We start from the raw sequence: 13,921 nt of genomic DNA on the forward strand, positions 1-13,921 counted from the left end.
AACTTGAACCTCCCTCATGAACAACAACTGTCACCGAAATCTTCTAAAATGCACTCTAAAATGCACCACTCAGCATGCCATTCTCTAATTCTAATTAATTCTGTAATTATTGTATATTTTCTATGTGTATGTGGGTACTACATAATTAATTAATTAATTAATTAATCGTAAGCTTGATGAGGACAAGATTATACCACAGTATTTAGTAAATTCATGTTCACTAACTTCCTAAGGATATTCTCGCTTTACTCTGGCATTTCGTACCAGACAAGTGGCAGTGATTGTGCCAGTGGCCCCTTGAGAATGGGGGCGGGAGGGCAGGTCTGAGGGGCATCTCAGTGTGGAACAGCCAGGACATGAAGGAACTCCGTGGGCTCTTATGGTCAGTTGGAGTTTCCCTCATGAAACAGCTGTCCAGGCACTCGTCCACAGACTCTGGAGCTGTCTGCCAGTTTTGCTAATCATTCACCACCTTTGGCTTCCTTCTTGGCTACTTGTGGGCAGTGTCTGGGTTGGGAAGAGTGATTCCTATCTTCACAGCCTGAGATCAGGATGCTCATGTTTTAATGAACAACATGTAGTGCTGGGGTCTGGCCAGGGTGGGGGGCCTGAGCATTCCAGATGAGACCTTAAGTGGAGCTACTTGTCCTCATATGTGCCACTTTCAACCTCTCATTGCTGTTGGGTCAGTGCTGCTAATTTCTCTCTTCCCCTGACCACTGCTTAACAGCAGCCAGGAGTGGCCAAACATGGAGATAAATGTGATGGTCAGGAGATGAATGGCATCTGCTTGTTCCTCAATGTCTACTATGTTCATTAAACCCACAGCATGGAGGTGCTGGAGATAACATTACTAGTGACCCCAGTCTTTCTGACACTTGCAGTCCATTCTAGGTAGAACTGGGCTACTCAGATACACACACTGGTTCTTTGCTGATGGTTAATAGTGGAGCAACGGGCTCTGCTGTACTGAGAGCTAGTTCCCTCAGGGAAGCTCAATGATTTCCCAGGACAAGACAAGAACCACAGAGAGTACCAGAGATTTTGCCTCCCTATCCTACTCTATTACAATGTCATAATCTTGGCTTCCTTCTGTACCTTCTCTCCCTGAGAATTCAGCTCCTTGAGGTTTCCTGGGAAACCTAGATAAAAAGGAAAAATGTGGGGGTGACAAAACACTCCTTTCTATGCAAAATCCCCAAAAGTTTCCCCTCTCCCCTGTTCCCTACCTGCTCTCTCTCTCTCTCTCTCTCTCTCTCTCACTCCCCCCCTCAAGTTAGAGAACATAGATGCCACAGTTCTTTCTTTTCTTAAAGAAGCCAATTAGAGGGGAACTGGGACTGTGATCCTGGTCTCTTAATTTTTAGTCATCCCCCCCACCAAAAAAAAACTAGGATTTTACAGAAAAGTGTTAACAGTAGTTATCATCAGGTTTGGAACTGCAGGTGCTTATTTTTCTCTTATTTTGTTTATGAATTTGTCTAATTTTTTCTATAAAAGCTGTGTGTTAGTTTTGCATTTGGTTGGGTATTACAGCTACAATAGCAAACAGATGTGAAAATTTCCATTGCTCAAGAAAAACAGTTCATTCCTTGTTTATATATAGTTAAAAAATGAGTGTTCCTGAACAACATATTGGTTTTCTAGGAGGAGTAATCCAGGCAACCTGTTCTTTCCATCCTAGGGCTCCTCCATTCTCCACATATATTAAGCTGCGAGATTCTGTATAAAGCCAGAGAAAGGAAAATAACATGGAAGAGTATGTGAGGGAGGATCTTATAGCTGAGACCAGGAAGTAATCTGTATCATTTCCATTTATACCTCATTGTCTAGAAGTCAGTTGCAAGGCTACATCTAACTGCAAGGTAGAGTGCAAAATGTAGTTTATCAGTGCACAAAGAAAAAAAAAGGAAATGAATAGAGTGAATTGCTGGCCAATGTATGCCACACTTGTGTAAGAAGGGAAAGTCGAAATTAAAATGGAATAAGGAATTCAAGTCCCTCTGTAAAGCAATCTTCAGGTCTCTTTCATACAGCACTTTCACATCCAAATCCTCATTCTCCCACTATCAAGAAATGGCCTTCATCCTAAAGGGCATGGACAGATTGGATTTTTTTTTCTGATATTAAGTGGGTGTAGGAAAGAGAGATAATAAGTGGTGAGGGCTCAGAGTCAGTGCTGTGACCTGGATGTAAACACTCCTCCACCCCACTGGGGGTGATATCAGCATATAGATGCTGCCTCTCTGCCCCACAGCATTGCTCTACCCTGAGGACAAATGATTATGCAGAAGACTGTGATGTCAGCACCCTTCATGTTGAATGATGAACTTCCTCCTCTTCCACATACCTATCACTCTCAGGGTAACTCCTATTCCATGTACCTCCTGCAACAAACCCAGAACACTTGTGTGCCAAGGGCCTGCCTCACATTCCCTGTACCTTGTTCTCTACCATCCCTTCTAAATGAAGACTCTTGCCCTAGATGCATTGCCTCAGATCAACTGGCTGTCATCTACTGCCTAGAACTTATTCTACTTATATATATTAGACACATAGCAAATGATAATTAGAAAATAAAGTTGATGAGCTAATTCACATGAAATATAAGTAGCTCACTGAATCTACTTGTCTAAACATATATACATTTTAACAAATCACACCTTAAAATCCCAAAATTGATCTCAAAAAGTGGCTTTTCAAGTTTATTGATTACTCACGAGAAAGAGATTTAGGGGCAGTGAGGGGTTTTCTTGGTAGTCCCCTAAGTATGTTACAGAAAAATGAAGAGGCCAGATAGATGCTCAGTGTGTATATATGTGAGCACATCCCAAAATGTTTATAAACTTCCATATAATAGCAAATAATATATTTGCTTTTAAAATTTATGGCCAAAGATGTGAGTATGGGTTCTTAAAAGATGAACAAATTTTGGTGAGTAAGTCAGACCTTTTCTGGGTAATCTCCAGTTCATGTACCTCTCTACTGCTCCTCTAAACACTAGACAGGAGCAGAAGAAAGTAAGCTCTAGGAGAGAGGGACAGTGTGACCAGAAGCATCTCAAAAGTCCAAAAACAGAGCTCATGAGAACACACATTCTTATAGGTGTATACTAGAAAATATTAAATATTCATCTTTTTTTAAATTTTTTTTGCAGAAGTCAGCTTGTTCCCAGTGTCCTAGAATGGAATGGAACAATGAGACTCACATCACCAAAAGTATAGGCTCCTGTCCAGAACTTTGCATTCTCTCTGGGAGCAGTGGGCAGAGGGAGATGATAAAAGTAGGTAGAAGTTAGCCGAAAACTTGAAGGGCCCTCAACGGAGAAGAGAGCAGAGAGACCCTGAGTTTTGATCCTCACCCTGTAGTAAAACAGACCTGTAATTTCATGGGAAAGTTTATAGGTCATTTATACCCAGGGCTATATCTTTTCTCTTATGGACTGTATCAGGCCGCAGTGGTCTCTAAGGCCATGATAGTCAATGACTCACTCCTCTATCTTTCATGCCCCCCCAGGAATAAGGGAAGATGGGCCGGGCTGTGGGGAATATCCTACGGAGGTTTGCTGAAGCTGGTGACTGGCTCCATCTTAACAGTTTATGTGGTCTTCTGTCTTGATGATATGATGGTGCTCATGGACAAGAAGTACCCACCGAGATTTCTGTACCCCAAAGAGTGGCAGCATCTCACCATGTTCATCCTCCTCACCCTCAATGGCTGTGTAGATGTCATGAGCAGGAATTTGCTGCCTCAGAGGTGTGTGCTTCTAGAAAAAGGTTCCCTGGTCCTGACCTTCTACGTGCTCCTGCTCTTGTTGATATCACATGTCCAAGACACAACAGGGATAGAGCTTCAGATTCATTATCTGCTCATCTTGGTGGTGTTCCTATTGATGCTGGTGTTGACTATAGAGCTGTGGACTCCCAACACATTTCAACTCTTGCTGATTGAGGCTTTTCTGTTTCTGATGATGGGCTCTTGGCTGATGCAGGCTGGCTTTATTCTGTACAGGCCAGTCACTGGCTACCCATGGCAGGATGATGACATCAGTGACATCATGTTCGTCACCACCTTTTTCTGTTGGCATGTGATGATCAATGCCTTGTGTCTGCTGGGAATCTATGGCCTCTCTGCCCTCTGGCATCGTTGTCACTGCCCCAGCTTGAAGCTGATGGGATCCAAAGAAGCTCCATATCACAAGGGCACAGTAGGACCCCTGTACAAATTGCTGCAGGAAGTGGAGCAGTCAGAGAAAGATGAGCAGGCTCTTCTCCTTTCAAAAAGCTCTTCCTGACACAGGGCCTAGAATGCCTGGCACACTGTCCACCCATCTGCCTCCTTGCGGGTTCTCTCAGACATGGGCACTGCACCCTTTTTGGTCTCCAGTGAAGGTAATGGCCATGAAGGAGAGCAGCTGATCTCCATCTGCTGGTACATCTCCTCCCTTTGAACGTCTAATTGCTGAGGAGATGAGGAGAGAGGAGCCTGGGAAAGGGTTGCTGATGGGACTCGTGGAGCAGTGGGGAGGGCACCAGGGTGGGTAGGTAAGGGTGCAAGAAGAGCTATGGGGGGCAGAAGATGTAATAGAAGGGAGGCCTTCAAAGAGAGAGCAGAGTCCAGCAGTTATGCCATCACCAGCTACTTCTCCAGGTTTTACTTGAGGAATAAAGACTTCTCACAAATCAAAACTGCAATGTTGGGTATTTCTATTTTCCAACTAAAGGGACAACACCATGTGGAACAGATGCAGTACAATTCACTTATCTCACCTGGTTGAAGTGATAAGAATCTCATGTATACTTTTAAATTTGGGTAGATTCATATTTCAGGTTTCATACAGTGAGAATCAGTACTTTCATATCACAATTATTCAAGTTTACATAAGCCAAATTTTCATTAAATGCCATCACATGTCTTATCCCTGACTTCTAATCTAGCCAAAGCAAGGTGCTTAGAGCTACTTGTTTACCACCAGTCCCACCAGCCATCTACTAGGTTATAGTTTATTATATGCTATACTTGTGCCTTTGCCAAATAACATGGTGTATGATTTAGAAAAAGTTACTGCCAATCACATATTTAGTACACAGAGTTATTTTATACTCAGCATTAAATCTCCTTGCACTGCTACCACCAAAAATTCCATCTCCAGAGAAATTTCTTATGCTCCTTTGACCTGGAACTCCAAGAACTCGTCTAATTCTGCTTTGCTATTTTTCCCAGGCAGCTGATACATTCAGTTGTGTCCTGTTTCTCATGGGGAAGTTTTGTCTCACAGAAAGGTAGGCTCCTTAGGAGTGGAAAATTTGTCATTTCCTAGTTACTTAATTTGCTTTGCAAATATATCCAGGATATAACATTGTCCTCTACATGGTTGATGCTTAATAAAGTTTCACTTGCATCTAGAGCCTCTCTGGCTCTTTGGGATTTGGAGAAGCTGATGGGCCCCTGAACTTCTGACTAGGGCTTATATTTCTGGGAACAGGTCAGAGCAGAGCCTGAGACAACATGTTTCTTTGAGTATTTCTAATCCTTCTTGTTTCTCCTGTTATACCTAACTCCTGAGTCCTTTGCCATTGTTTTTTTTTTTTTTTTTTGGGGGGGGGGTGTCCTCCAATTTTTTATTGCCATTTTAAATATAATCATGATAAGTGATGAAGAAATACAGAAAACACCTCATTGTTCTTAACAAGTTATGTGTGCCCCAGTTCTAAACTGCTAAGGAAATCTTGAATAGTTAAGTGAATTTCTCCTAACGTAATATACCATAAAACATATCTTACAAGTAACAGAACTGTGTTTACAGAAACACAAATTAAAGGTACTTCCAATCAAAAACATTCTCCATGTGATTTTAATGGAATTCAGCAAACCTATTCTAAAATATATCTGGGAAAGAAACATAGAGAAGAGCCTAGGTCTTTTTTTTTTCCTAGAAGAAAACAATGAGGAATAAACTGCTTTACTAGCTTTTATAATACATTATAAGTATTCAATAATTATAAACCGTGGTATAGGAGCAAGCAAGTATCATTATAGAACCTTAAATCAACATAGTGTCATGTAACAGAGACTGCCGAAACAGAAATATGTAGTGGGAGAGTTAAATACATGTTAAGAATGGGCTCTTCAAATAATGTGAGGAATAACTGGCTCTCTCCACTTGGAAAAACAAAACAAAACAAACAAGCAACAATCAGTAGCTTAAGTTTCTACCTCATAAACACACACACAAAAAGAATTATAGATGGCCTGAAAAATTAAACATGAGCAACAAGACTATAAAAATTTTTGAAGGGCTTGAAGGGTGTTTTATAATAAGAGATATGAATATTTTTCTTGAGAAAAATAAACTCTGAAAAAATTACCCATTTTATTTCCTATTACTAAAAGATGTAAGAAAAAGATAAAAGGGACACTGTGAAGAGCATTTGCAACATATTAAATAGACAAAAAAAAAAAAACAATTCAATACCCAGAATATATAGAGGTGTTCAAACATTAACAAAAAAGCAACCTACTATAAAAAAAATGGGCAGAAGATAGAAATTACTATGTCTCAGAATAAATGGCTAACAAACATTTTTTTAAATTGTTAACCTAACTAATTTTAAGAAAAAGAGGATTTTTTTAAAAGTAGGATCTTTTTTTCACTGTCAGGCTGTCAAAAATCATCAAAAGTATTAAACAATACTATCCATTGCTGGATAACATCATACACTGTCTACATTTCCTTGAAGTCAGTCTAGCAGAGTGTGCCAGAATTTAGAGTGTACATAATCTTCAAACAAACAATTCCACCTCTTGCTGTTTGCAGTGGACATCTGACATAGAAGCCTAACACCATCTTTGAAAAAGACTCCCAACATTTTGAACAATTTCCACATTATCAGGCCTGTCTTTTTGGTAGATTTTTATGTTTAATCCCTAGCCTCCCTTGTAGCTAGCTAGATTTCAGGCATGTGACCAGCTAGACAACCCACTTAAGACTTCAACTCACAAGTGAGTAATGTAAGGAAATCGTCTGTGCATGGAGCTTCTATTCTGTAGAAGAGTAGTGGCAAAGACCGGAAATTATATGCATCATTATGCTGGTCTGCCCTGTAGTTCTGGGGTCAGTGCCAAAAGCAGCAACCTAAGCCCATTTCAGTAGTGTGATTCTGGGCATTGGTCCGTTATACTTAACCTGGAATCTTTTTCTCTAGCCAACCTAATGATTATGTGAACGAACATAACCTATTAAATAAATTCCTTCTCAGGTTAGCCAGAATTGTCTGTAGCTAGGAACTCTGATGCAGTATCCATACTAAAAATACTCACATCTATACAAAGAACATATACAAGAATGATCACTGAAGCATTGTTTTTCTACCAGGAACTTTAAATAATAAACTTTCACCGGTAGGGAAATGGTTAAATAAATTCTGGAGTACTATACAGGAATTAAAAAGAACAGGGGACATCTGTATGTTATGACATCAAGATATCCAAGATGAAGTAAAAAAGACTAACTCCAAAAAATATGGGGTCTATGGTCCAGATTTTGGAGACAGGTATGTTCTTGTTAACCTCAGAAGGTCTTAATTTTTCTCCTTACACTTTCAAGAATGGTCAGGACCACAGGGCAATCAGGAGGGATGGTATCCTGATGGTGTAGTGACTCACTTCACTTAACATATCTCATAGAAAACTCTATATCCATTTGGATACTAATCCAATTGGATTTTAACCTATAACTGATGTGACCATACAAAATTTATCATTCAAACCTGGACAACTGAGAAAGAAAAGGCAAAATTAAGATTTGCCCTGGGACAACAGGTAAAAACCAAACTGCTACAGACACATTGGGATTTATGGTTACCCTACCTAAAAGCTAAAAAGAGATGTACTTCAGATTGCCCCTCTAAATCCACCTTTTACATCCATCCTGCTCTCTCTCTCAGGAGACTGCCCAGGTCTATAGCATATCACTGAGCAACTTATCCTCTGGCTTCAGGCAACATCTGGCCAATGACAAGCCCCAGGAAAATGATGGATAAGAGTGAGATTAGAGTTTAATAAAAACTTTTAGCTCCTGCTTTTCTGGGGTCACCTCAGGCTGGCAGTAACCTGCCCCCCATCACACCATTGGTATCAATCTCCCAAGCTACCACAACAAATTACTACAAACTTAGTGGCTTAAAACAGAAATTTACTCTTTCACAGTTCTGGATGCCACAAGTCCAAAATCAAAGTATTGATTCCTTCTGGAAGCTCTCAGGAAGAATCTGTCCCATGTGTCTGCCCTAGCTTCTGATGACTGCTGGCATTCCTTGGCTTGCATATATCACTCCATTTTCTTCTTCCATATTCACATTGTCTTCTCCTCTACGTGCTTCTGTCTCAAACATTCCTTAGATTTTCTCATAAGGTTACCTATCATTGGATTTAGAGCCTACCCTAAAACCAAGATGATTTCATCTCAGGATCCTTAATTATATCTGCAAAGACTCTTTTGTCAAATAAGGTCACAGGTTCTGGGGTTTAGGACTTGGAAATATCTTTTTACAGGCCACTATTCAACCCACTACACTATTCTTGCATATTACAGAACTTCTCCTGTTCTATGTCCCTTGGGCCTAGAGTTAATAATAGCTCCAACTGTTGCTCAGCTATCTCTGTGGTCTCCTTCCATCCTGCTGACAACTGCATAGGAAGTACCTTTATTAAACCATCCTTGAACTATCCTGAATTGTGTTGCCATCTATTTCTTATTGTGACACTATATGAAACACCAGTGGAACAATTGCACAGGAGGCCAGAATCCTTAAATACAATTCAACCCCAGATATTTGGAATAATGACAAGAGAAAAACTACAACTGAATTTCACAAATGTGAATATACAATGGAGACTAATTTGTAAATGTGGATAATAAATTAGTAAATGAAGGGGATCAAATTCAATCAAGACAACCGAAGAATTAAACTAATTTATTAAAAAATCCTAAACAGATACTATTGTCCAGGTACTCTGCAGGGATCAGCAATACATTAGGAGAAAGATACAAAGATGTACACAATTATATTGCAACTTAGAGTAAGGAATGGAAAGGAGGAATTCTAAGATTTCTCCCATTATTCCTGCCCCCAGCATACATGCTCTATATAATCCCGCCCCTTAAATGGGATCAATGAATATAACGGATTATCATTCCCATGATTGGTTACTAATGGTTGAGTTTGAATTACTGAAAAGAGAGATTGTCCTGGATTGTCTAACTTTGTCAGGGAGGTCTTTAGAAGAAGCTAACCTTGAATCCAAGCTAACCTTGCACCTAAAGGAATTGGAGAAAGAACAGCAATTAAAGCCTAAACCAAGCAGAAGAAGAGAAATAAGAAAGATTAGAGCAGAACTCAATTAAATAGAAACCAGGAGAACTGCAGAACAGATCAATGAAACCAGGAGCTTATTCTTTGAAAGAATTAATAAGATAGATAAGCCCCTAGCCAGTCTTATTAAAAAAAAAAGACTCAAATTAATAAAATCATGAATGAAAGACACTACAACCAATATCAAGGAAATACAAAGGTTTTTAAAAATGTATTATGAGCAACTATATGCCAACAAATTAGGCAATCTGGAAGAAATGGATGCATTCCTGGAAACCTACAAATTACCAAAACTGAAACAGGAACAAATAAAAAACCTAACAGGCCAATAGCCAGAGAGGATATTGAGGCAGTCATCAAAAACCTCCCAAGGCACAAAAGTCCAAGGCCAGATGGCTGCCCAGGGGAATTCTACCAAACATTTGAAGAAGAAATAATAATTATTTTACTAAAGCTGTTTCAAAGGATAGAAATGGAGGGAATACTTCCAAACTTGTTCTATGAGGTCAGTATTACCTTGATCCCAAAACCAAAGATCCTACCAAAAAGGAGAATTACAGACCAATACCTCTGATGAATACAGATGCAAAAATTCTCACCAAGATTCTAGCCAATAGGATCCAACAGTACATTAGGATTATTCACCACGACCAAATGGGATTTATCCCTAGGATGCAAGAGTGTTTCAACATTCATAAAACAATCAATGTGATAGATCACATCAATAAGAAAAAACAAGAACCATATGATCCTCTCATTAGAGGCAGAGAAGGCATTTGACAAAATACAGCACCCATTTTTTATTAAAACTCTTCAAAGTGTAGGGATAGAGGGAATATTTCACAATATCATAACAGCTATTTATGGAAAGCCCATAGGAAATAATCTCAATGAGGAAACACTGAGAGCCTTTCCCCTAAGATCAGGAACACGACAGGGATGTCCACTCTCACCAATGTTTTTTTTTTTATATAAATTTATTTTTTATTGGTGTTCAATATGACAACATATAGAATAACACCCAGTGCTCATCCCATCAAGTGCCCCCCTCAGTGCCCATCACCCAGTCACCCCCACCCCCCTTCCACCTCCCCTAGTTCATTTCCCATAGTTAGGAGTCTCTCATGTTCTGTTATTCAACATAGTACTAGAAGTCCTAGCCTCAGCAATCAGACAACAAAAAGAAATAAAAGGCATTCAAATTGGCAAAGAAATCAAACTCTCTTTCTTTGCAGATGACATGATATTGTGTGTCCCAAAAGACTCCACCCTAAGATTGCTAGAACTCATACAGCAATTCAGTAATGTGGCAGGATACAAAATCAGTTGCATTTCTATACACTAACAATGAGACTGAGGAAAGAAATTAAGGAATCAATCCCATCTACAATTGTACCCAATACCATAAGATACCTAGGAATAAACCTAACCAAAGAGGTAAAGGATCTATACTCTAAAAATTACAGAACACTTATGAAAGAAATTGAGGAAGACGTAAAGAGATGGAAAAACATTCCATGCTCATGGATTGGAAGAATAAATATTGTGAAAATATCTATGCTACTCAGAGCAATTTGCACGTTCAATGAAACCCCTATCGAAATACCATGGACTGTCTTCACAAGAGTTGGAACAAATAATCTTAAGATTTGTTATGAAACCAGAAAAGACCCTGAATAGCCAGAGGAATGTTGAAAATGAAAATCAAAGCTGGGGACATCACAATGCTTAACTTCAAGCTGTATTGCAAAGCTGTGATCATCAAGATAGCATTGTACTGGCACAAAGACACATAGATCAATGGAACAGAATAGAGAACCCAGAAATGGACCCTCAACTCTATGGTCAAATCATCTTCAACAAAGCAGGAAAGATTATCTGCTGGTTTCAATAAAAATTAAAAATAAAAATACCTTTACGGTATTTTTATGGAAGAAGAAGGTGAATCATCAAGGAGATGCACTCCTGTTGGCCTAGAAGAAAGCAAACAGCCATGTTGTGATCTTCCTGTGGGGGTCACATGGCAAGGAACTGTGAGCAACCTTTAGATGCTATGAGTGGTCCTGGCTGACAGCCAGGAAGAAAATAGTAGCTTCAAGTCTTAAAAACTACAAGAAGCTGAATTTTGCCAATGGTCAGTGAGCTTGCAAGAGAACTCTGAGCCGCAGATCAGAATCACAGCCCCAGTCAACACCTTGATTTCAGCTTGGTGAGATTCCAAGCAGAGGTCTTAGCAAACCCATATTGGATTCCTGATCAATGGAAACTGTGGGTTGATAAATGTATCACTTAAATTCCTAAATTTATGTTAGTGTGTTATGCAGCAATAGAAAACTAATATAGCTGGCATTAGTTTTGGGTGAAAGTGTATCCACTGGTCAGTGATTAGGAAACACTGTATCTAATTAAGATGAGTGGCCCATTGGTGAAAGATTGGAACCAAAATGAAGCAGGGGTCCTAATGAGAATGAGAAGCTTTAGGACCATCAAGTACTTTTGTTCTCTATAATTATAAGGCAGCCTTTGTGAACTTAGTTTCCTGGGCTCCAGAAATAGTGGCATAGGGCACATGAGAATAATTCCAGACTTTGAGATACCTAAGGCAGAGGAGGGAACTGGTTGGGAGAAATCAGCTGAACCCTTCAGGTAGTTTGTTAACATCAAAGTTGATGGCCAAGTGATGAATTTACATGAGCTTCCAGGGGCCTCTTGGAGGCTTGGCAGGCAATGTATACTAGCTAACTGATTTAGAACCGATAAATCCTTAAATCTTACGGGCTAAACACAAAAGAAGGCTACTTCTCCCATGCTTATAAGCTTTCTACCTAGTCTTTCAGATGTGATTCCTCCCATCTTGTGACTTGTCCTTCTCTAGTGCCTCAGTCCTCTGTATTCATCCAGTAGACATGGAAAAAAGAAAGGGCGAAAAATAGGAGGATGTTTCTAGAAGCCTCATCTTGAAGTGGTGTAGATCACTACCACACACATTCCACTGGCCCAAACTCAGTCACTCAATGCCTGGGAAGTGTGGTCTCAGCAACACCCTACATTGTGGGAGGGGGGGCATGAGTATTCAGTGGTCAGATAGCTGTATCTCTCACAGAGAATTTTGAAACTTATCATGGGCTTCCCAAATTGCAGGATTAAGAATTCTGAACAAGTGGGACCAAGGGTCAACTCCTAATTTGGGCACACATATTCTGGTATAGAAGAGAAATGATAAAAAAAAAAAAGAAATGATCTATGAAAAAACAGACTCAGGGTGCTTGAGTTCTGTCCTCAGCCATGGGTATAAGTTCACTGCATAGTCATAATGGAAGAAATCGGTATAACAGAGGTAAGGTGAGTATATACTTCCACCTTGCCAAAAGTTTCCAGAAGAAAATGAAATTTGCAGCTGTTGAAATGTGATCGTCAAAAAGTACCTGAAATCAATTATATAAACTGTGAAACCTAACTCATAATTATGCAACAAGGTATATAAAGCTCACGTTTTGGAAAAATCCAAAGAGGAAAATTATGGGCTGGTGTGCCAAGAGAAATACAGTACGCACATCCTTTCAAACTAAGAAATTAGAATGTTGTTTTCCATCTTCTGTGAGCTTTGTTTTGGAAAGTCAGTGACAAACCCCAAGGCTTACTAACCCTTACTTGAAATAAGATGAAAGTTTGGCCCATGAACAAATGGGCTATCTCTGACCTTGTGCATATTTCCGTGGACCCACTTCCTGTGTGGTTCTGCTTGAGTTCCCAGCCTCTGCCTTGCCTTCTTCCTGTGGTATATTTCTGCCTTGAAGCAAGGTGAGTTACAATCATTTTTTGTTGATGATGGTGATGAGGATATCTCTCCTAAATAGAAAGGAGGTAAATTAAAAGATGCTTTTGGAAAGCACCATACTAAAACCACACAGTTACTGAGAAGTTTATAGTGTAGTTCTCTAAATCCCATTTTTTACCTAACTTCTATCTCCTCCATGATCTATTCTTTTCACTAAAACTTTAAAATTTGCTCAACATGTCATTTCATACTGTCTAAATCTGCACAATCCAATACAGCAGCTGCTAACCACAGACAGATATTGAGTGCTTATACTGTGGCTTGTCTGAACTGAGATGGGCTGTAGGTATAAAATATACACTGGAGTTTAACAACTTAGTATGAAATGAGGAATCTGACATACATCTTTTAAAATTCTTATATTAATTACATGTTGAGATAACATTTTGGTAATGTTGGGTAAAAACAATGTCTCATTAATATTAACTTCACTATTTTGTTGTTGATGTGCTTTTCAAAAACTTAAAATTACATGTTATATTTGATTTCCATGGAACAGAACAGTCCAAATAGTTTCTAATGTCTGTTGTATGTGTGTATATAGAGGTGTATGCCTTCAGCTGAATTGTAAGCTCTTTGAGGGTGAGGACTATGTCATATGCTTTTTTTTATATGCCTTGCTATACTCAGTAGAATCAACAGCTGTAACAAATTCTTATTTACTGAATTCCTAAAGACCTTCTTGCTCATTCTAGCATTTCATGCCAAA

The 13,921-nt window shown here is 39.3% G+C and overlaps 2 protein-coding genes across 15 annotated transcripts in view; one reads left to right on the forward strand and one right to left on the reverse strand.

Moving 5' to 3' along the window:
• Nucleotides 1-13,921, reverse strand: part of RGSL1 (regulator of G protein signaling like 1) — a 164,869-nt gene that overhangs the window by 138,762 nt on the left and 12,186 nt on the right. For all 14 annotated transcript variants that reach the window (XM_077902022.1, XM_077902023.1, XM_077902038.1 and 11 more), the window contains one exon: nucleotides 13,075-13,223. In XM_077902022.1, coding sequence (XP_077758148.1) covers nucleotides 13,075-13,223 — 149 coding nt within the window. The remainder of the gene's footprint in view (nucleotides 1-13,074; nucleotides 13,224-13,921) is intronic.
• LOC144315236 (transmembrane epididymal protein 1-like) lies at nucleotides 3,162-4,676 on the forward strand. Its single transcript, XM_077899725.1, has one exon. The coding sequence runs from the start codon at nucleotides 3,389-3,391 to the stop codon at nucleotides 4,292-4,294; it is 906 nt and encodes a 301-aa protein (XP_077755851.1). The 5' UTR covers nucleotides 3,162-3,388; the 3' UTR covers nucleotides 4,295-4,676.

Source organism: Canis aureus, chromosome 6 (genome assembly GCF_053574225.1).
Source record: "Canis aureus isolate CA01 chromosome 6, VMU_Caureus_v.1.0, whole genome shotgun sequence".
NCBI classification, from domain to species: Eukaryota; Metazoa; Chordata; class Mammalia; order Carnivora; family Canidae; genus Canis; species Canis aureus.